Source organism: Trichosurus vulpecula, chromosome 3 (assembly GCF_011100635.1).
Source record: "Trichosurus vulpecula isolate mTriVul1 chromosome 3, mTriVul1.pri, whole genome shotgun sequence".
NCBI classification, from domain to species: domain Eukaryota; kingdom Metazoa; phylum Chordata; class Mammalia; order Diprotodontia; family Phalangeridae; genus Trichosurus; species Trichosurus vulpecula.
Genome location: NC_050575.1, coordinates 290,490,794 through 290,514,455, shown reverse-complemented (window position 1 = coordinate 290,514,455; position 23,662 = coordinate 290,490,794). Strand labels below are relative to the sequence as shown.

At 40.0% G+C, this 23,662-nt stretch overlaps 1 protein-coding gene across 1 annotated transcript; it reads left to right on the top strand.

The window, feature by feature from the left end:
• Positions 1-1,591: 1,591 nt before the first annotated feature.
• On the top strand, positions 1,592-8,395 carry NEURL3 (neuralized E3 ubiquitin protein ligase 3). The gene is made up of 4 exons (XM_036749985.1): positions 1,592-1,640; positions 3,347-3,841; positions 5,793-5,855; positions 7,764-8,395. Exons 1-4 carry the CDS (start codon positions 1,592-1,594, stop codon positions 7,985-7,987), a joined length of 831 nt encoding a protein of 276 aa, XP_036605880.1. The 3' UTR covers positions 7,988-8,395.
• The last annotated feature ends 15,267 nt before the right edge of the window (positions 8,396-23,662 follow it).

Below are 23,662 nucleotides of genomic sequence, written 5' to 3'. Positions count from 1 at the left end.
TGGGCATAGGGCCATCCATCCCCAGTCACATAGGAAGCTGAGTCCTGGCCAAGTTTTTATTCATTTGGTTCCATAGTAAAGGCAGAGCCTTTCAGTTTCAATGGCAAGCGGTAAATAAATTCCCTTTCCACTCAGTCCCTTTCCCTTGCAGGCATCCAGCCTCTGTTCCAGAGATACCCTAGCTGCAGATGGTCTTGACCGATAACTGTCTGGGAAATAGATTTCCTATCATAGTTGGAGAAGGGGAGGGGATCTTGGCTCTGGACTTTAACAGATGCAGGCCTTAAATAAAGCACTACGTAACATGAAAGCCAAAGGGACTTTCTTTGAAGTGCTACTTAGAAGGGGGATTACAAGATAGGACTTACCTGCTTCTCACATGACTCCTTTTGGGAATTCTGCTTGACTCCCCATAGTCCTTTATAGTCTCAACCTAAGCCCAAAGCGTACCCATGCCTTAGATTCTGCCAGCCTTACCAGATCCCTGGATGTAGTACCCTTACGCATCTGGGCCCCCTCTGACTTCCACCTCTGACTACACTCACCACCACTGCCCTCACTTCCCCTCTTTGAAGCCCTGGAGTTGACAAAGGCTCAGTATAAGTAATTAATTGGAAAAGATTTGGTACAGGTCCTATAGGATCTATATAGGGACTTTCTTTCTTCCCCTACTGTCTTGGAGGGTGTCATTATTGATGTGCACGCAAGAGCATTTTTAGAAATTGAAGGAAAGTGTTAGAAAGTGGGGAGCAGGATGATTTGGAACTGTCTAGGCTTCAATATTCATTTTGCAAAGAGAATTATAGAAACATGTAATGCTGGAGCTGGTGGAGATATTAGAGCAGCACAAAAATCTCATACATGTCCTAGAGAAGGAAATAAGGGGAATAGGAACTCCCAAAGAGTGGAGAAGAGGAGATATAAAATAAATAAATGATTGAAATGATTGAAATGCCAAGCATTGTGCTTAGTGTAGGGACAAAGAAATAAAATCGAGAAAAGCCCTGCCTTCTGGGAGCTTATCTTCTAAAAAAGGTGGGCAACACATATAGAGAATGATATCCAGAAAGGAGTGTTTTGATTCGGTAAATCATACCAAAGATGAATAGAGCTACAAGGGGGTTGATTGACACCCTCCAGTAGCAATGGCAGTATTGATTTGGTTATGTTTCTAGAGCAAGAAATCTTCAAGGGGGTGGGGCTGGTGGGAGGGGAAAGAAACATAAGGTGGATAAAGGGGACTGTGAAGCATTGTTGAGGCCCTCAAGAGTCAGTAGACCAAGACTTCCCCAGAGGGCCAGTTCTAAAGCTGAGAGATTTTTTTGAGATGAATTTTGATAATTCAGCTGCATAGAATTTTGAGTTTTAGGCAGCCATGGAGACAGCAGCCTGTGTGCTTTTATTTATCCCAAGAGCAAGTTCGTAATCCTTTCCATGCCTTCCTCCTTCCTCTCCCCTTTCCTGGAGAAATAAGCCCTACTTCCCCCCAAATCTTATGGGTTGAACTTGTCAACTTCTGAGAGTTGGTTTAAGAAAGATAACCAAGTCAGGTTGTCCGAGTTCATGTTTCATTCTCTCAAAGCGAGCGATTATGCGTTGCATGGGAGCTAAGAGTTTGGAACTGAGAGCCCAGTTTAGAGGTTGGGGCACATAGTTTATGTATCCTTAGAAACGTAGGTATTCCCAAGGGGTGCCAATCAACTCTGATTGGTTAACACACTGGGATGTGGGCTATATTAAAATGAAGGTCTTGGGGTATGTGACTTAGGTCACCTAAATCTTGGTCAAAGAGATGTCAATTTCTACATCACCTGTCTTGACAATTGGGAGAATCACCATTTTCCCAGGCCTGTTTGAGCCACACAGTGAGCAGGAATACACCCATAAGCCCAAACTTAATGTTGTTCTGAAGAAGAAACTGAACTTTGGAAGAAGGCAGAAGCTCTGAGGCTCCAAGATAATGATTACTAAGAAAAATCATTTTTCACAGACTAGATGACCTCTGTGAAAGATGATTTTTTAAGTAACCATTATCTTGGAGACTTAGAGCTTCCCTGAGACCCCTTCTTCCAAAGTTCGGTTTCTTTTTCAAAAGCACAATTACTGGTAGTGCTTATAGTGTGATTGCAGGCTTACCAAGGTTTTCATACCCTTCTACTTCCTTATCCAGAAACCTACCAGTGTGAGAAATCTCTCTTAAAGATTTGCTCAGGCCAAGATCAAATCAGACAGTAAAAGAACCTCTAAGTTTGGACTAATGGATGTATTCCTGCTCATTGTGTTACTCAAACAGGTCTGGGAAAATGTTGATTCTCCGTATTGTCAAGAAAGGTGATATAGAAATTGATGTCTCTTTGACCAAGATTTAGATGACCTAAGTCACATACCCCAAGACCCTCTCAGCCCACCTCCCAGTGTGTTGACCAGAGTTGATTGGCACCCCTTGGGAACACTTAGTCTTCAAAGAACATATAAATTGTGCACCCCAACCCCCAAATGGGCTCTTCGTGTACTTGCCAGCTTGAAGAGAAATAAACATGCAGATGGACACAACCTAATTTGTTTATCTTTCTTAGACCAAACTCTGGGTAGTTGACACCTCCAAAGTCACTTCTAACTCTGAGATGCCATCCCCTAAGAGTAACTAATTCTTTAGCCTGCTTGATTGAATGTGTCTTAATTTCTTGTATTATTTTCAGTTTGTGAATTACAAAGATAATTACAAGGCACATTTTGTGCTGTTGGCTCCAGCTTACCCTAGCAGTGATTGCCCTGGTGCCAAAATTACTAGTCATATCTCTACTTTAGAGGTCATCTAGTCTAAATTCCTCACTGTGCAGATAAGGTCACCCAAGCCAAGGGAGGTGGAACTGAGCCAAGGTCACATAGCTAATTAGTTGGTAGCTCGGGAAAGACAAGAACCCAGGTTTTCCAATTCTCAGCCCTGTGGTCTTTCAACTACATACTGTCTCTATGGAAGCTAGTTCTGATTATTCTATGTATATCTTATCCCCTCCCCACCCCATTTCCACTCTCCAAAAAAACATTCATTCATTTAGCAGAAATTTATTCAGCAGCATGCCTAGCACAAGGCTTGGGTGAATATGAGGTCTTACAATGACGTAGTAGACACTAGAGCTTGCTGATAGCCCTTAGTGAAAAGCAGATGTCTGGCAGTCATTCTTATGGGGAGTATAGACTTGATTTTAAGAGCTTGAAGATGATGAAAACTGTCCTGGGCCCTTTGAAACATATAGGGAAAGATTGGTAAAAATTGACTCTCTATGGGAATGAAGGCTTTTTTTTTTTTGATCCTGACACCAGTCATGTGAACTTTTTTTTTCAGAATACCTTGCGCAGAAGCAGTCCTACCAGCCCCTCTGTTTCCATTCCAAGGCCAAGGGCAACCAGATCCTGCTGAATGACTACTACTCCAGGGCAGAGAGGATGTCTACCTTTCACGATGGCATTGTCTTTACTAACCGGCCAGTCCAGCCTAATGAAATAGTAACCCTCAGGATCCTGAAGACGGAGGATGGATGGGATGGTGGGCTCCGTGTAGGGTTCAGCTGCCTGAACCCCTCAAATATCAACCCTTGTAGCCTGCCCCCTTTTATCTGCCCTGATCTAGTAGCCCAGTCTCCCACTTGGGCAGCGGTCCTGCCTGATCAGTTCATTAAGGTTGGAGACATCATCCACTTCTGGGTCAACAACTCAGGGAAAGTCTTCTTGAGAACCAAAGAGGTCAAAAAGTTTCTGTTATTTGGCAGAGTGACTGTGAGCTCTCCTCTTTGGGCTGTAATGGATGTCTATGGAACTACAAAAGCCATCGAGTTGCTCAGTGAGTCTGTTCATTCTTGGGTAGTGTGGAGGAAGGAGTGGAGAGGGAAGGGAGTGAGCCCATTGGTTTGGGTGCTATAGCAGCAAGTACCCTGGCACTCCCAGGATGGCCTGCTAGCACAGGTTCTTTGATCTGCCTTTAAAGGAAAGATAGCTTTTAAAGGGGTTAATAATCTTACTTTAATTACATTCACTAGTTCAGGGGAAAGGTCAGCACCCTGAATGTAGGAGAAAATACAAACAGAGAAATTAGCACAAAGACCAACCGAGAGGGCTCCAACTGTCTTAAAGCAATATTGCTATACATTTTACATAGATCACTAGATGGAGAGAGCATTTACACCTGAGTAGTAGGAAGTGGGGGGGTGGGGAGGGAGCTCTGAACATACGGCTGCTCAGAGTCGGGACCAGGAAATCAAAAGGTCCTTCTCATAAGCAAACCCCCAAAGCAAAATACCAACCTCAGAATATATATACACTTCTCAGAGCCAGTAGGCATCACAACCCTCCTGACTCAGTGCCTAATGAGCTTAGTACAAAAAGGTGTGAAAGCCTTCCTACAACCAAGCCTCCCCTAAGCAAGATTTCCCTTTAAGCAAGTTCCTCCCCCAGTGGGCTCTATGTGACTCAGGATGTATTATGGCTCTGAGCTGGGCCAGAGCTCAAAGCAGGTCATGTAGGCCTCTTAATAGACCGGGAAGCTCTTCATATTCCATTAACATTCCAGGCGCAAGTCCCCATTTCTCAGGGACGCTCACTAACCTAGGACAGTAACAGCTAGGTGTCACAGAAGACAGGGCGCTAGACTTAAGCATACCTCAGTTCAAATCCTACCTCAGACTTGGGGCAAGTCACTTAACCTCTCTGTTTACTCAGTTGTAAAATAGGGACTCAATTTCAGTTCAATTCAGTAAACATTTATTAAGCACCTACTGTGTGCTTAAGCACTGGGGATACAAAAAGAGGCAAAAGACAGTCTCTGCCCTCAAGTCGATTACAATCTAATGGTGGAGACAACATACAGGCAGATTTACACAAAGCAAGCAGCACAGAATAAATAGGAAATAATTAATTGATTGATTGATTAGTTATGTTAATTACTTAACAGAGGAAGGCACTGGAGTTAAGAGGGGTTGGGGAAAGCTTCCCATGGGAGTTGGGACTTTAGTTGAGACTTAAGGAAGCCAGGAAGGTCAGTAACAGCTGAATAACAGTCAGTAACAGAAGGAGGGACAGCATTCCAGACCAAGGGATAAGGATAGATCAAAGCTCCCAGAGTGGTTGAGGGGATCAACTGAGATAACATATTTAAAGCGCTGAGCAAATCTTAAAGTACTATATTAAAGATAGTAATTATGGTTACAGTCCCCAGCTTGCTGGGCTGAGCTGTCGGCTCTGAGTGGGTGGAAAGCCCTGAGAAGAATGAGCCCCAACGGTTAACACCATAGCTGTAGGCAGTTCAATGACCTATTGGGTGGCAGGGTTTCACTATGCTTCTGGGGCCTTTCTACCTGGAAGGAAGAGTTCTTAAGACTGAATGCAAGGCTGGTATAACAGAATGCTTTTTATCTCAGTGAAGGGGGAGGGGAGAAAGGGAGGGACAGAACGTGGAACTCAAAACTTAAAAAAAAAAGCATAAAAATGTTTACATGTAATGGGAGGGGAATAAAATATTATTAAAAAATAATTTTTAAAAAAAGACTGAATGTAGGGGTTAAGAAAAGGTTAGGACAAGTTGAAATCTGCAGATTAATGCTGTTTCCTTTTGTACTGAGGCTTCTGTTGCTGGGGGCCATGGGCCAAACACCTGATCCCCTAAAAGGAAAGTGAAAGGACAGGATGCTCCCCATCCTTTCCTCCCAGGGCTGGAGGTTGGAAGAGATTGCAAAGCTAGTCGATTGTTTTTATTTGTCCTCGTCTGTCAACTCCTAACCTTGTTTCCTTTTTCTTAGCTCCTGTGAGTGAGACTTTCACACACAAACTTCTGACACCGGTGTTCAGGGATGAACCTTATGGTAAATTCCTCTCCATAACTAAGGGGAAGTCATTGGAGTTCTCGCTCCCATCACGTGGGTGGAGTGGATGGGGGCAGACCATAAGCAACAATGGGACGGGGTGGGAGGGGAGGGGAAGTATTTACTGCCAAGGAGTAAGGTGTGATGGGCTGAAGGCTTGGGAGTTAGAACTCCTGGGGTCTATCCCTGGACTGTTGCTGGTGTGATTTTGAGAAGATCACTTGCCTCTTGTCCTTTTAAAAGTACCCTTATTACAAAGATCAGCCTGACCCACACTCGTGGCTCAAGTAATGGGACTTTATTAGACAATGAGCAGCCTGAGTCACAGCGTTACTATGAGCTAAAGGAGAGGGTTGTGCTCAGGCTTGGTTTCAGTAGCTGGGAATAATATGTACTGCTTCATGAGCCTTCAGACACCCGAAATGGATAAGAAAGAAGAGGAGGAAATATGTGACAACTAGCAAATTCTGAAGAAGCTCCCCTCCCTGCTAGGAGAATTGTGGAGGGCCAGGACTCGGACTTAAAAAGCAGAGCAGTACTTCCTGGTACATTTTATTGCCTTAAGTCTTTTGCTGTTGATTGGCTTATGTTGAAATCTAAGAATTTTTTTTAAAGGGTAGGATTAAACTAGGGAGTATGGAAGGCTTTCGCCTGCAATACCAGACATAGAGTAGGTTCAGAACGGAGTTCAATTCAGAGAGTTTCCTTCTGGAAGGCGAGGGCCTCTGCATTTGTCACTGACCGTACTGATTCCAATAGGCCCTGAGACCTTGTAGCGCCTTCCGGAGGAGGCCTGTAATCACACAAAGGAGCACAGGAAAGAGAAAGAAGACTATCCTTCTACCTAGATCGACACGTATCTGGCTGGATACCTTGTAGGGCCAGCTTATTCATCAATATGTATATCTGGGATTGCTGGGATAATGAAGTAGTCCCAGGGTTGAGCCGAAGATACTGGATCACCTTCAGGAAATTTCAAGGCTTTTCCTAATCCCAGTCCTTTCAGTACTATCAGTTTACGAGCGTTGCTATATGGCTGTGAGATCCTGGAACACCAGCACCAGTAGCTTAAAAGCTGTCAGAGAGCGAGGGAGAGATTTATAGGGGAACGTAGGTATCAACGCATCACCAAGCAAGAGCTTTAAGGAACAGGAGTGAAGGACATCAGAAATTTGTAAGACAGGGAGAGGAGGTGGGACGGTCCTGTGGAAAGAGCAAGTATTGCTGGAGGACTCCGTTGGTAATCACTTCCTGTACTGGCTACCTTTTCACTGGTGGTAGCCCAAACTTGGAATGCTCCCCCTCTTTGCCTCCACTTCCTGCTTTCTCTGACTTCCTTCGACTTTCAATAGGTCTTTCTCTCTGAGATTACTTTCCATCAGCTCTCTCTCTCTTTATATTTATATCTATATACACACACACACATACACACATATATAATATATACATACACAGATATACGTATATACATACATATATCTATTTTGTATGTGTGCATATGTGTACGTATGTGTGTGTGTATGTGTGTATAGTTTGGCTATGGTCTCCTCCATTAGAATAGGAGAGCCTTGAGGACAGAGGGACTGGTTTTGCCTTAGCACAGTGCCTGGCGCATGGTGAGCACTTAATAAATGCTTGTGCTGGCTGGCACAAAGAAATAACTTCATCCTCTTCTCTGGTCTCTCTTTTGTTTTCCAATCTCCCAGGGCTCCGTAGCATGAGTACTGTAGCCTAGTAACCTGGGGAGGAGTAGCAGAAGGTAAAGATGACTTGATATCTAGGTAGAATGAAAGAGAGATGGACAGTAGAATCTCAGAGGTTTCTCCTGGGACAGGTAGATCTCTAAGGGAGGAGACTCATATTTTACCCATGATGCTTTCCTTCACCCAAGCTTTCTTGTCTTCCTAGAGTTCTGTCTCTGCCTCCCAGCTAGAGATGAAGAAGAGTGTTCCGTCTGTATGTACCATGCCAAGAACACCTGGCTTCTTCCTTGTGGCCACACCATCCTCTGCTATTGCTGTGCTGATAGGATCTTCAGAGACACTGCCAAGTGCCCCATGTGCCGCTGTAATATTGAGCTAATCTGTCTACAGAATAAATCCACTCCAGCAGACACTCAGAATTTCTCCTGATAATCGGCTACAAAGTGGGGTCCAGGTTGTGGTGAGGCAGGAGCACCAGGATCAGCTCACCTCTGAAATTTGGCCCCATTCTCATCTCTCAGGATACCTACTCCCTGCAGCTGGACTTACCATTTCATGCTGAATAAGGAGACTCTGTGGGTGACCTCTTTTATATTACCCACCCTGGCCTCTCTTTTGTGTCTTAGATACCAGAGACTAGGAGTCAGAAGGCTTGAACTGAAATCCTGGCTCAGTCACTAACTCTGTGACCCTGGACAAGTCACTTGATGTCTCTGAATCTAAGTTTCCTCATCTGTAAAATGGGGATGCTACCTACCTCACAAGCTTGTCCTAAGGAATAAATAAAACAACGTATATAAGGTGTTTTGTAACCATAAAGTACTATTTACTTAGAAACTTTTGTTTGTTTTATTTCATGGAACATATAAGAGTGGTATGAAAGAGGTTCTCACGCTGTCACATACCAACCCCTCACCAGTTCTGGGACTCAGGCACCCTCCTCTGTTGTCTGAGACCCTATAAAAATGCTTTCAGCTGAGCAATTAAGAGATCAGAGAGTCTTGGCTGGTATATATTAAGCCCTAGCCTAGGGAATAGCCCCCAGTTCTCAACCAGGATTACCGGGGCACACCCTTAGCAGGGTCCTCTTTTCTAGAAAGAACTGTTATGGGATTGAATGAGCTACCCAAGGGCAGGACCTCTGCTGGAGGGAAGTGAGTCCAGAGTGGGGCAGTAAGAAAAAAACCCCAAAAGAGCTACTATTGTTTGCCTATCCTGTCTAGCAAGGCCATAAGAAGTTCGGAGAGGGCAAAAGATTGAGGAAGGATGGCAACCTGGGAGGATTATCACCCAGGGAAGGTGACAGTCCTCCCCAGCATTCCTCCCCACTGCTGATGGAACTGGTTCAGAAGTCATTGGTAGGATATTACCTACCGTCCTGAAACTCCCACAGACGCTGTAATTTCCCTGGGATTCCTGGGAAACAAAAGTTTTCCAAATCCCCAGGATAGGGCTAGGATAGCCCTGAAAATTGCAGCCTAATTCAGGGGGTCATTGGTGTGGAAAGTCACATTCACCATCTGTTGCCATCTTGCTATCATACCTGTTTAAATAATGCTCATGGTTACATGACTACTTGGTAATAGATATTTTTCTAAACCATAATGGGGCTGTTTGGGTACTGGGACCTACTTTTTTTTGTCCTTGGGGCCTCTGCTACCACCCTTGCTTGATACGAGGTTTACAGTTTGAATCAGTGACTTTCCACACCCAACTACAAAGGACTTTATACTAATGAATGTGATAAGGAAAATAATCGCTATGAACCAAAAGCTAATAAAACAGGTTGTGGTAGCATTTACCTAGCTGGCTGTTTACTCCCTCCCTGCCTTCAATCATGCCACCCAAAGGCTTGGGAGAGAGGAGCTACCACTGGGGTGGCTTCCTAAAGGCCCCTCCCAAAGTTTGCCTCTTGCTCCTTAGGGCATCAATGCCATGCTGTCTTTGAACTTGAACTCTGGAAAAATGGAATGCCAGGAAGCCCTCAGGATCTTCCAGGTTGTAGGTACCATTCTCTTCACTGGTCTCCAAGCTTCCCTAAGAGCCCTGAGGCAAAGAAACAAGAGCTGAGGCAAATGAGCCTTTTTGAATGCCTCAGTAGCTGACCAAAGAGCCACCTCTTCAACACATGGTCAGCCAACCAGAACTAATTATAGAACATTTGTACGCACTCCACAGTCTGTCTCTCCAAGGCACTTCCTTTGCACATCATGACAATTGTCTGGGTAGCAGGCTTCCCAGGTTTTCTATGGGGAAAGATGCCATCCTAGGTGCTCTGCACATACATCAACCAGACTCCCCTTACGATAGCATACGTTACAGAACAGTTAGAAGAGAATTCAGCAACTCAGCTTAAAACCACTGTTGCACCACTGGTAGGTCTATGTCCTAAAGACATAAAAAAAATGGAAAAGGACCTATGTGTACACAAATATCCATAGAAACTCTTTGTTGTGGTAGCAAAGAATTGGAAATCAAGAGGATGCCTATCAATTGGGGAATGGCTGAACAAGATGCAGTATATAGTTGTGATGGAATGTTATTGTGCTATAAGAAATAACAAGCAAAATGACTTCAGAAAAACTAACATGAACTGATGCAAAGTGAAGTGAGCAGAACCAGGAGAATGTTGTACACAGTAACAACAGTATTGTATGATGAAGAATTGTGAATGATTTAGCTATTCTCAGCAATACAATGATCCAAGACTCATGAAGAAGCGTGCTATCCACCCCCAGAGAAAGAACTGATACTGTCTGAATACAGACTGAAGCATGCTATTTTCACTTTCTTTTCTTTAATTCAAATCTTCTTGTACAAAATGACTAATATGGAAATTTACATGATTGCATGTGTATAACTAGATCATATTTCTTACTGTCAGGGAGAGGGAGGGGAGGGAGGGATAGAATTTGGAGCTCAAAACTTTAAAAAAAAGTTTTGAAATTATTTTAACATGTAATTAGGGGGAAAATGAAAATATTAAATTAAATTTAAAAAAAACCACTATTATAATCTTCTTGGAGGCAGATGGGCAAGACTCATCGTGGCATCAAAAAAATTTTGCAATACTAGTAATTAGTCATTTTATATTTTATTTCTGATGGGCACTGTCTAATTACTCCTGGCACTCATCTGCTGGTAAAACAGGACAGGATTCTCCTCTCTCCTGGTGGTGGTCAGACTCTCCATAGCAGATATTTCTCCTACCAGCAGCCACTACTGCCCTAAGGACACTGCAACTTATGCATCATAGTCTTTCCAGGACATCAGTCATTCTGGAACTTGGAAGTTTACTACCAGCTCTGGACATATCCATTGTAGGATCCTTGTCTGCCTAAAGTCAGGAAAGGACAAACAAAAGAGAGGTAAAGGCAGCCAGGGACACCTGAGGCCAGTTTGCCTTGTGTAAAGTGAATAGGGAATAAGATCTTCCCTGCCCATCAATAGGCCTCATGTGGAGCCCATTAAGGGAAGCTTATTTGCTTGTAGGAAGGCTTACACACCTTTTTTTAATTTCTAATTAGGCTCTGTGCCTATTAGCTGAAAGAGTATATATCCTGAGAGATGAACTTTTGCTTTGGGGGGCTCGCTTATGAGAAGGACATTGTGATTCCCTGGTTGAGACTCTGAGTGGCCACATGTTCAGGGCTCCCTGACCCCTCAGAGGTAGAGGCTCTCTTGATTCAGTGGTGGATACAAAGCTTTGATTCAGGCAGCAGAGCCCTGTCTGTTGGTCTTTATTTCTCTTCTCTGTATTTCTTCTGTTTAATTAAAAAAGATTGTTGATCCCTGAAACAGCTGTCTTTCCCTAGTAAAGCAGATAAAAGAACCTACCCTAGCAGCCATCCTGGGTATGCCAGTGTGGTTGTTATTACACCTGGTTAATTCCTGAAGCACTAACTGCCATGTGGGTGGTATTGTAATCATATTGGGATAGAGGAAAGACCCTGTCCTTTTCCAATCCATACTGATGCCTCATATTGTAAGCTGCAGCCCAGAAATCACCAGTCAGAATCTGTCTCCTCTTTTAATTGGTGCCCTAAGTCATCAATCAGTTCTTTTGGCTTAGTGGGCAATTAGGGGAGGCTCAGTGCTGCCCCTCACTCCCACCCCAACCTTCCACATGGTCAGTGGAAACCAGGCAGAGAATATCCACACATACTCTATATAAACCCCATAGTTAGTTTCTTTTACTATGATTTGTGTCTAAGCTCATGAGTGTGAGTTCAAGAGTGAGAAAGGGGAACTGGCTCAACTCTAAAAGAAACTAAAGATATTTTCTCCAGCATAAGCTGATGTTGAGATCAGAGCTAATAACAGGACTTCTGTTGTTGTTAATCTTTTGTTCTTAAAGGACCATGATATCAGGGAATGACGCCATGACATGCAAGTGAATTGGATTTAAGTGAGGGAGGGCTGTGCGAAAGGACTTCTAGTTATGATGGCTATGTGAAAAGATCCCTTGGGAACTAGCTCCCTTGGGGCAAACCTCTTAACACTGAAAATTAGCTTCCAAAGAAGTGGACCTGAAGGAAAATACCACTATTGAGCTCTTCCATAACATAAGGGATGATGTCAGGAGATGGAATCTAAATTAAGGAAGGGTTGCTCCAAGGGTTGAGGCTTCCCAGTACATGGTGGCATAAGAAAACTGGCCCAGGGCCAGCATGGCAGGAATCTGGGCTTACCCTGGGAGACTGTTCTGAAGCCAGCATCTCCCATGGTGCTGCTCTGGGGCACAAAACCTGAGGCTGAAGCTCTGGACTTCTGGGTAGGTGACTGCACAGGAAAACAATGAAGCCAGTTAGACCAGGAGTCTGGGAATACCTCAGATGATAAACAGAAGCTATAGGACTGTAACAGTGGGTAGGACTTGATACCAGTGTTGCGTCCAGCTCCTGCTCTCTGGTCAGGGTTGTGGGAGAAGACATCACTTTTCAGACTGTAGCAGAGGCAGGTCCTAGCCCTGGTACATCATCATCCCGTTCCAGCATTGTAGCAGGAAACAACACCTGGACCTAGTCCTGCGTCCAATAGTGTAGAAGGGGCAGTACCTAACCCTTGCATAATGGCTGAAACCAAGAACTGAAGCCATAGACATAAGTGAACAGGAAAAAAAATCCCTGTTACAATGAAAAAAATATTATGGATTAAAAGAATCCTAAGGTAAAATCACAGAGTAAGGAAATAAATAATCGCAAATAGAACCTCATTAAAAAAAGGAATGAATTGATGACAGTGACACTAAGAATGGTTGAAAGAAATAATAGAGGAACTGAAACAAGAGACTAAAAAATGAAATGGAAAAATGAGAACACTTGCAAATAGAATAAGTAGCTTAGGGCTAAGAGTGGATGATCTTACCCAATTAATTGACACTGAAAAACAGAGTGGAGCAAACAGAATTCAATGATTCAGCAAGCCAACAAGAAATATTAGAACAAAGTCAAAAGATTAAAAAATTAGAAAAAGTGAATTAATTATCTACCAAAACCAACCAATCTGCCTTGGAGGATTTTTTTTGAATGTGTAGACAAGAACAAAAAGAAGTTCAGAAGGAAACAAAAAGGTAGCATAACTTTGGAAGTAACATGTTGAATAGTTATATAAATTGTTCTTCTAGTTCTGTTTACGTCACCTGCATTAGTTCATATAATTCTTCCTAGTTTTCTCTGAAACCATCATTTTCATCATTTCCAATAACACAATATTAATCATTTACACTCATATACCATAGTTCATACAGCAGTTCCCCAGTTGACAGACATTCCCTCAGACTCCAGTTCTTTGCCACCATTAAAAACATGGCAGCTGGTGGTGCCATGGATAGAACAATGGGCCTGGAGTCATAAAGAACTGGGTTCAAATCCGGCCTCAGACACTTACTAGCTATGTGACTCTGGGCAAGTCACTTAACTTATATTTGTCTAAGTTTCCTCCATTGAAAAATGGGGATAATAATAGAACCTACCTTGTAGGGTCATCGTAAGAATCACACGAAATATTATTTGTAAAAAGTGCTTAGCATAAATATTTATTTCCTTCTTTCCTGCTTTGCCACCACAGACACACAGACACACACACACACATACACACACATATACCTGCTATAATATTTTTGTACATATGAGTCCTTTCTCAAAAAGAGTCTCTCTGAAGCATAGATCTGTTAGTGGTATTGCTAGGTCAAAGAGTACACACAGTTTAGTGACTTTGTGGGCTTAATTAAAAATTGCTTTCCAAAATGGCCAGACCAATTTATACCTCCACTATTAATATTCCTGTTTTCTCTCTGACTCTCAATATTTCACACCTTACTTTTTTGTCTTTTATAACAGTCTTATGGCTTTTGGGTAGATTCCCAGAGTTGCTTTAATTTGCATTTTTCTAATTAGGAGTTACTTTGGAGAATTTTGTTTTTCACATGGCTATTGATAGAGTAGATTTCTTTCTTCAAAAACTGCCTGTTTATAGCCTTTGACCATTGGTCAACTGTGGAGTGGCTCTTATTATTATACATTTGAATCAGTCACTTAAATATCTTGTCAAAGAAACTTACTAAAATGGTTTTCTCCAGTTAACTTTTCCTTCTAATTTTAGCTGTATTGATTTTGTTTGTGCAACACTTTTTAATTTTATGAAATCAAAATTATTCATTTTATTATGATACCTCTTGCTCTATTGATAGCTCTGGAAGGTAATTTCTTCTTTATTACTCTAATTTGTTTATGATGTGACCTTTCATATCTGTCATGTATTCATTTGGAGCTTTGTTGGTATATGGTGTGAGATGTTTATCTAAACTAATTTCTTCCAATTTTCCTAAAAGTTTTTTTTAATCACATAATGAGTCCTTACCCCAGTAGCTAACATCTTTGGCTGTATGGCTTGGATATTATGTTCATTTGCATTTTCATTTTGTTTCTTATCTTTTCCACTGATTGACTTCTCTATTTTTGAAGCAGTACCAAATTATTTTGATATTTACTGCTTTGTATTATGTTGTGAGATCTAGTACTGCTAAGCTCCCTCCTGTCCTTCCCATTTTTTTCATTGTTTACCTTAAGATTTTTCATCTTTTATTCCTCCAGATAAATTGTCATTTTTTTCTAGCTCTAAAAAATAATCTTTTGGTAGTTTGACTGGTATGACACTGAATAAGTAAATTAAATTAGGTATTATTGTCATTTAAGTTGTCAGCTTACCCATGAATAAATAGTATTTCTGCACTTATTTAGGTCCATCTTTTTCCCCCGTCTAAGGAGTATTTTGGAGTTACATTCATAGAGTTCCTAGGTATGTTTTGGTAGGTGGACTCCCAAATATTTTATTAAATCTATAGTTATTTTTAATGGCATTCCTCTTTTTGTTACTTCTAACTGGATTTTATTAATATACAGAAGTGTTGATAATATTATTGGACTTGTATCCTGCAACTTTGCTGGAGTTATTAATTATTTCAATTAATTCAATTAATTTGTTCCAAAGTTCTTTAAGTTAGCCATCATATCATTTCAAAAAGTGATAATTTTGTTTCCTTTTTACCTTTGCGATTTCCTTTGAATTCTTTTTTGTCATTTATATTGTTATGACTAGCATGTTTAGCACTAAATCAAATAATTGTGATGATAATAGAAATCTATACTTTATCCCTGATCTTATTGAAAAGCCATCTAGCTTATCCCTATTATCCCCATAATGCTGACTCTTGGTTTTAAGACAATACTACTGTATTAGCAAGCACCCTAGCATACCCAGGATACCTGCTAGCACAGGTTCTTTGATCTGCTTTTATAAAGGAAAAACAGTTTCAAAGGGGTTGACAAACCTACTTTATTTAAACAATGCAGACTTTATTCTATCTAACCTTCTCACAAGGGTTGCTGAGCACCAACTTCTACAGCATTCCCTAATCAACCTTCTCATAGAGGTGGGGGGGACCAACTCCCCCTATGTCTCAGTGGAGTCAGTCAAGGCTGGCACAACTTGTGTATTCCCCTAAATCCCCTCAAGCCTCAATGGGGTTCAGTTGAGGCAAACACAGATTCCCCCAAGCCTTGATGGGGGCCAATCAAGGCACATACAGCATCCTAGCTTGTGCATTTCAACCCTAAAGGTTCCCTACTCACTGACCAGTGCCCACACTCCACCCCCCAGGGTCCTGACTTTTACAATTTAAACAAGTGACACCTGGCCCTCACATTCTGCATGGGTTGTGGTGGAGATGTTTTGAACCATAGAACTCATATCTAACACCTGGGGACAAGAGATTGTTCTGGTCATGGATCCTGGAAAACAAAACTCCAAAAAATACTAACAAAAATCCACTTGCTTATGTTTACAGCTACTTACCATATTAAGTTAATGACCATTTATTCTTTCTTTCTAATATTTTTAACAGAAATGGACATTGTATTTTATAAAAATCTTTTTTATATTCATTGATTTTCTCGCACGATATTTTTTGTTCTTATATATTAATGTAGTCTTACATTTATAGCTTTCCTAACAGTGAAGCAACACTGAATTCCTGGTATAAATTTGATCTAGTCATGGTGACTAATCTTTATTATATCACGGCAAAGCCTCTTGTTAACAATTCATTTTAAAATTTTGTATCAATGCATATTAGGAGTATTGAATTATAGTTTTCTTTCTGTTTTGACTCTCCATAGTTAACTCAAGACCATATTTATATCATAGAAGGAATTCAATAGCTTATTTTCCTATTTTTTCAAATGGTTTTCAAATGGTTTTTGGAATTATGGAATTAATTGTTCTGGAATTTGTTTAGGAATCCACCTAGTCTTGTGTTCTTTTTCTCTGAGATTTTATTTATGACTTTGGATTATTTATGACATTGGATTATTTAAATTCTCTATGTCTTATTCAGTTAATCTGGGCACTCTTTATATTTTTGTAAAAGTCCAACTATTTAATTTAAATTGTAAAAATTTAGATTTTTGTTTGTTTGTTTGTTTGTTTTTTGGCATATAAGCAAAAGAAGTCCCTCGTAATTTCTTGTATTTCTTCTTTGAGAAGAATTTGTTGAGAATTTGCTGAGAATTCTTTCTCACTCTTGATACTGATAATTTGGTTCCCCTTTTTCTTTTAAAAAATAAAATTAGCTATTTTAAAATTAATTTTATTTTATTAAAAGCTGCTAGTTTTATTTACTAACTCAATTGAGTTTTTTGCTTTTTGTTTGTTGATCTCTTCTTTTGTTTTCAATTCTTTTTTAGTGTTTAATTTTTAAAATGGTGTTGATTCTCTAGTTTGGGGGGAAGGGGTTAGTGACATGCCCAATTCATGGATCTCTTCTTTTTCTCTTTTGCTGATGAAAACATTAAAAGACAGAAATTTTTCCCCAAGGACTTTCCTGGCAGGACCTCACAAATTTGTCTTTATCTTTACTAAAATTATCCACTGTTTCTGTGATTTGTTCTTTGACTTACCAATTCTTTAGTATTAAATTTAGTCTCCAATTAATCTTTAATTATTTTTAATGGCCATTAATTGAATTTGTGTGTGTGTGGGGGGGGTGTTTGTGTGTGTGTGTGTGTGTGTGTGTGTGTATGTGTGTGTGTGTGTGTGTGTGTGTAAGTATTGCATTGTGATTAGTAAAGGATGTGTTTAATAGTTCTGATTTTTTGCATTTGTGAGGTTTTATTCCCAAATACACGGTCAATTTTTTAAAGGTGTAAAACTCAAACTATAAAATGTATGCTCCTTTCCATTCTCATTCAATAATCACCAGATATATATCATATCTAACTTTTATAAAACTATCTTTACGTTGTTAATGTTTTTCTTGTGGTTTTTTTGTTGGATTTGTCTAGATTTGAAAAGGGTACATTGAGGGTTCTCTTTACCATCATAGCTTAACTACCTATTTCTCTTTGTAAAACATTTAACTTTTCTTTTAAATTTTTAGATTCAGTCATTCAGTGTGTATATATGTCTATGTCTATACATAACCATAGACATACATATATATATATGGGGTACTGATGTTAATTCATTATCACTGGTACATTTCAGGACAAAATAATTTCTCTCTATCTCATTTAATCAAATCTTTTTTTTTTTTTGCTTTTATTTTACCTATAATCATGATTGCCACCTCTGTTTTTTAAAATTAAAGAGGAATAATGTACAAGAAGACTAAAAAGGTAGGAGAGGGCTATGTTATAAAAAACTTTCAGTACCCTATATTCATTTCTATTTTATTATAATCATCATTTCTTACAGAACATTATTATATCATGGGCAGGGCTGTGCAGGAGTTAAGTTTGAATGGACTCATAATTGTTACATGTATGAGTATTTACATCTCAGAAATTAGCAAACTTTACAAGTCATGGCTTGATTTTATTGTCTTATTGATGGATTAGACTTAGGAGAATGATAGAGGAAATATTAATAATGCAGAGTAATCTTAAAAGTGTACGTATATACTTTTTTCTTGGTGAGCCAGTTGTTAAACATGTACTAGCCCACCACTAATTACATTCATGTACCACATTTTGTTTAGCCATTCCCTAATTGATGGATATCTTGTTTCCAGTTCTTTACCACCAAAAGTGCTGCTATAAATATTTTGTTGCATGTATGGGCTTTCTTCTTTTTAATAACTTCCTTGGGAGCTTATACCTAGTAGTGGAATCTCTAAATCAAAGGATATGAACATTTTGGTCACTTTAATTTACATAATTCCAAATAGCTTTCCAAAATGATTGTACCGATTCACAGCTCCACCAACAATGCACCAGTGTGGCTATCTGCCTTAAACCCATGCTTCACTGAGCATTCTCATCTTTTGACATCCTTGTTGGTTTTCTGGTATTTTTCTTTTATTAGTGATTTGGAGCTTTCTTTCATAGTTTCCAATATTTCTTTTGAGATCTGCTTATTGATATCCTTTATTGTCTTATTTATTGGGGAATGGCTTTTGTTCCTGTGTATGTGTATATGTGTGTGTATGCAAGCACGTGTGTATGTGAGTGTGTATTTTAGTTTTCTACAGGTAACTTGGACACCAAACCTTTATCTGAGAAATCCTAAGCAAGATTTTTTTTCCATTCAACTGTTTCCCTTCTTTTCCTAGGAACTGTAAGTTTGTTTGTGCAGAAGCTTATCAATTTTATGTAATCAAAATTATCTATTTTATCTGTTGTTATTGTCTCTATCTCTTATTTGGCAAAGAATATATCCCCTACCTATAGCTTTGAAAAGCATATGATTTAGTTGTCCTTTAATTTGTTTATAGTTTGATTTGTTAATATTAAGATCACATATCCATTTTGAATTTTTTGTGTAGTATGGCTTAAGAAGCTGGTCTAGGTCTAATTTCTGGCAGGCTACAGTCCAGTTTTCCTAGCAGTTTTTGTTAAATAAGTAGGTCTTTCCTAAGTAATTTATGTGTTCAGCTTTATTGAATTCTAGATTATCGAGTTCCATTTTTTTTCATTTCCCTTTTCTAGTCTGTTCCATTCATCTATGTCTCTATGTTTGATCATCAAATGGTTTTCATAGATGCTGTTGCAACAATTTGGGCGGCAGCTGCTGTGGGGGTGAAAAACCAACAACCAGCTCACAGAATGCTGCAAGCCCAGGTTCTTTTGGTCTGCTTTACTAAGGAAAGCAATGATAAGGGGTTGACAATCTTACCTTAATCCAGCATACAAATATCATTCACTTAGTTCAGGCGAAAAAGCCAGCACCCTGAACTTCAGAGCAAATGCAAACAAATTACAAACATCAACAGACAGACCAAATACAATTCATAGTTACCAACATCTGAGTTCAGCCAGGAGCTTGACAAGGGCTGGCCCAGAGTCATGTGCACCACTACTGCTGTGGGTCAGAGCTCCAAAAAAGGAAAGCCAATAGTTACCAACATCTGAGTTCAGCCAGGAGCTTGACAAGGGCTGGCCCAGAGTCATGTGCACCACTACTGCTGTGGGTCAGAGCTCCAAAAAAAGAAAAGCCAACCCTTGGTTTTATATCTTTTTCAGGGTCAAGGGTGAGTCACACATGCGACTCACCTACATGACCTAAAATGGTCACAAAAATGTGACTTAAACCCACGTAGTCTAAAAAGCCTCTGATGTCACAAACGTGTCACTCAAACCCATGTAAACTAGACTTTCCCTTAAGGCAAGGAGGTCATCGAGGACTCCTAATTTAATCAAGGAAATAAAGGCCCAAACTCTTCAAGGGTACTTGGTTGAATTAAATGCTCAGAGCCCATTTTGATTGCCAATACAGATGCTTCTTTGTCAAATAGAGCTTAATATATTTCCACAAAAGCTAACTACATTTGAGCAATTTGAAGGGGCTAACTAATAAGTGCTTACATCCTAAAGTAAGAACAGGCAATTATCTTTTCAGAACTCCATTGCCTTTGAGAAGAGGCGAAGAAAGAAAAATTCATGGCCTGGGTGGAGTTTTGTGCTATTTTGTTTGATTTAAAAGAGTAAAATAAAAAAGGCAGGGGAAAAGGAATGCAGTAGGGGAGAAAGGAGGAAGAGGGAGGAATTTGCTAGGGGAATGTACTAGAAAAAGAATGTATAAACAAAAATGGAGGCAGGAGTGGGAGGAATGGGTATCTCATGAACCTCATTCTTATCTGATCCAGAAGGAAGATTGAAAAATATTCATATACACACAGAGTTCAGTGGAGAAATCAACAAGGAAATAAATAAACAAGGAGAGGGAAGAAGGGCAATTAGGAGAGGAGAATCAGGTAGGGGGATGTCACAAGGGAAATAAACTGGAAAGGGGGAAGCAAGCAAGTATCTATTAAACTCCTATTACATGCCAGGCACTGTGCTAAAAGCACTTTACAAATATTATCTCATCTGATCCTCACAACAACCTTGTGAGATGTGTTTTCATTTTCCCCATTTTACAGTCAAGGAAACTGAGGCTGATAGCAATTAAGTGACTTGTCTAGAGTTATACAACCAGCAAGCAATAGAGGGCCAACATGAATTCAGGTCTTCCTCCAGGCCCAGTACTCTAGCCACCTTGGATTAGGTGATGGCTGTTAACAAAAATCGGACATAGAAGAGACACCTGGAATTGGGGAGAGAATAACATGAGGGTCTGACAGGGAAAGTAAGAGAGTATTATAGAAAATTTCATCTTCACAATTTTGTACCACCCAGACCATGCTCCCACCCTAAAGCTGTCCTTATCTATTGGTTAGTCTGATTTAACTCAGTTCAAGTCAACATTTATTGTTAACTACAGTTATCTCTTCCACATCTTAGAGGTTATGGGGTGTGGTACCCCCCCCTCCACGATCTGGAAAATCCACATAAAATTTTCTGGCCTTCCCTTTGTACCAAAGAAGAAGTCTGAATTTTTTTTATGGAGTATTACAGTACCTTACTATAAAATTTGGATTGGCATTATACATTATATATATATACTTTATGCATTTCTGAGTTTCTAAAATTTTTCTGTGTCATCTGCAGCTTCTGCAAAATGCCAAAAAAATTCCCACTTAATTTCTTATTCTGGCACAAGATATATCAAAACCACAGTGGGGAAAGTCACGACACGGAAGGGATAACTGTACATGCATTGTGCTAGATATGGAGGTTAAAAAAATGAAATGTCACCAGCAGTTAATACTATCAAGGAGCTTACAGTCTATTACGATTAAGACTCAGACACAAATCATCGCAATACAACTGCTTTAGTACTAAACAATTAGAAGGTACTGAAAGTTTTTGAGCAGGAGGGTGATATGGCCTATGGCAAGATGACTTTGGTAACAGCAACATTGTACAGTGACCAACTTTGATAGACTTAGCTTTTCTCAGCAATACAATGATCCAAGACAATTGCAAAAGACTCATGAAGGAAAATTCTATCCACATCCAGAGAAAAAACTATGGAGTCTGAATGTATACCAAGCGTACTATTTCCCCCTCTTTTTGTTTTTCATGGTTATTTTCCTTTTGTTCTATTTCTTCTTTCACAACATTACTAATTTAGAAATATATTTAACATGATTGCACATGTATAACCTATATCAGATTACTTGCCATGTTGAGGACAGGAGAAGGGAGGGAAGGAGGAAGAAAATTCTGAACTCAAAATCTTATAAATTATAAAATTTTATAATCTTATAAAATCTTATAAAAATGAATGTTACCAAAATAAAGTCAAAATGGGTTCATGATTTAGGAGTAAAAGTGGATACTCTAAGTAATTTGGGAAAGCAAGGAATAGTTTACTTATCAGATTTGTGGAAAAGTAAAGAATTCATGACCCAACAAGAGATAGAGAGCATTACAAAATGCAAAATGGATAATTTTGATTATGTCAAATTGAAATGTTTTTGTACAGAAAAAGCCAATGCAACAAGAATTAGGAGGGAAGCAGAAAATTGGGAGAAAATCTTTGCAACTAGTATCTCTGATAAAGGCCTCATTTCTAAAATATACAGGGAGCTAAGCCAAATATATAGGAATACAAGCCATTCCCCAATTGAGAAATGGTCAAAGGATATGAACAGGCAGTTTTCAGAGGAAGAAATTAAAGCTATCTACAGGCATATGGAAAAATGCTCTGGATCGCTGCTGATTAGAGAAATGCAAATCAAAACAACTCTTAGATACCACATCTCTCCTGTCAGATTGGCTAAAATAACAAATCAGGAGAATGATAAATGCTGGAAAGGATGTGGGGAAATTGGAACATTGTTGCATTGCTGGTGGAGTTGCGAGCTGATCCAGCCATTTTGGAGGGCGGTGTGGAACTATGCCCAAAGGGCTATAGAAATGTTCATACCCTTTGACCCAGTAATACCACTTCTAGGGTTGTATCCCAAAGAAATCACGCAAGCGGGAAAAGGACCCATATGTACAAGAATATTTATAGCAGCTCTCTTTGTGGTAGCCAAGAATTGGAAAGCAAAGGGATGCCCATCAATTGGGGAATGGCTGAACAAGCTGTGGTATATGAAGGTGATGGAATACTATTGTGCCATAAGAAATGGGGATGATGCAGACTTCATAACAACCTGGAAAAACCTACACGACATAATGCTGAGTGAGCGGAGCAGAGCCAGGAGAACGTTGTGCACAACCACAGATATGTGGATTCCGTGAGGACCAACCCTGACATACTGCGCTTCTCTCAGCAACCTAAAGGGGCAAGGACAACTCCAGGGGACTCACGATGGAGAATGCTATCTTCATTCAGAGAAGGAACTGCGAAGTTTGAATACAGACTGAGGCACACTACATGCTCGCCTTTTCTGCTTCTCTTTTGTTTTTGGTTTTGGGGTTTTTTTTTTTGTTTTTTTTTTTTGGTTCTGTTTCTTCTTTCTCAAGATTCATTCCATTGGTCAAAATTCTTCTCCACGACTTGACTAGAGCATAAATTAATTCAATGCGAAGATATACATGACAGTTATATGAGACTTCATGCCGTCTTGGGGAGGGAGGGGGGAGGGAGGGGAGAAAAACTGGAACTCAAAACTATGTAGAACCGTGTGTGGTAAACTAAAAATAAATAAAGGAAAAAAAAAAACAAAAAAAAAAAATAAAAATGAATGTTGTGGGGGCAGCTAGTGGCACAGTGAGTAGAGCACTGGCCCTGGAGTCAGGAGGACCTGAGTTCAAATCTGGCCTCAGACACTTGACACATGTACTAGCTGTGTGACCTTGGGCAAGTCACTTAACCCCAATTGCCCTTCCCCCCCAAAAAAAACAAAAAAAAAATGAATGGTGAAAACTATCTTTACATGTAATTGGAAAAAAATAAAATTCTTTTTGAAGGGGGAAAAAGGATGACTTTGGCAGTTGTCCAGAAAAAGGATTGGAGAAGAGACAGCGGAAGCAAGGAAGACCAGTATGGAGACTATCACAATAGTCCAGGTAATAGGTAACAAGAGTCTAAACTAGGATGGTAACAGTGTGAGCGGGCAGAATCATGGTGGAAACTGGAAGAGACTTCCATAACATTTGTTAAGACCTGTTAGTTCTACAGTAGAACATGGCAACTCATTGGATGTGGGATTGGGGATGTTGTGTTTGTCCTCCGTGTTTGAAGAGGACCATGGCATCCGGGAAATGATGA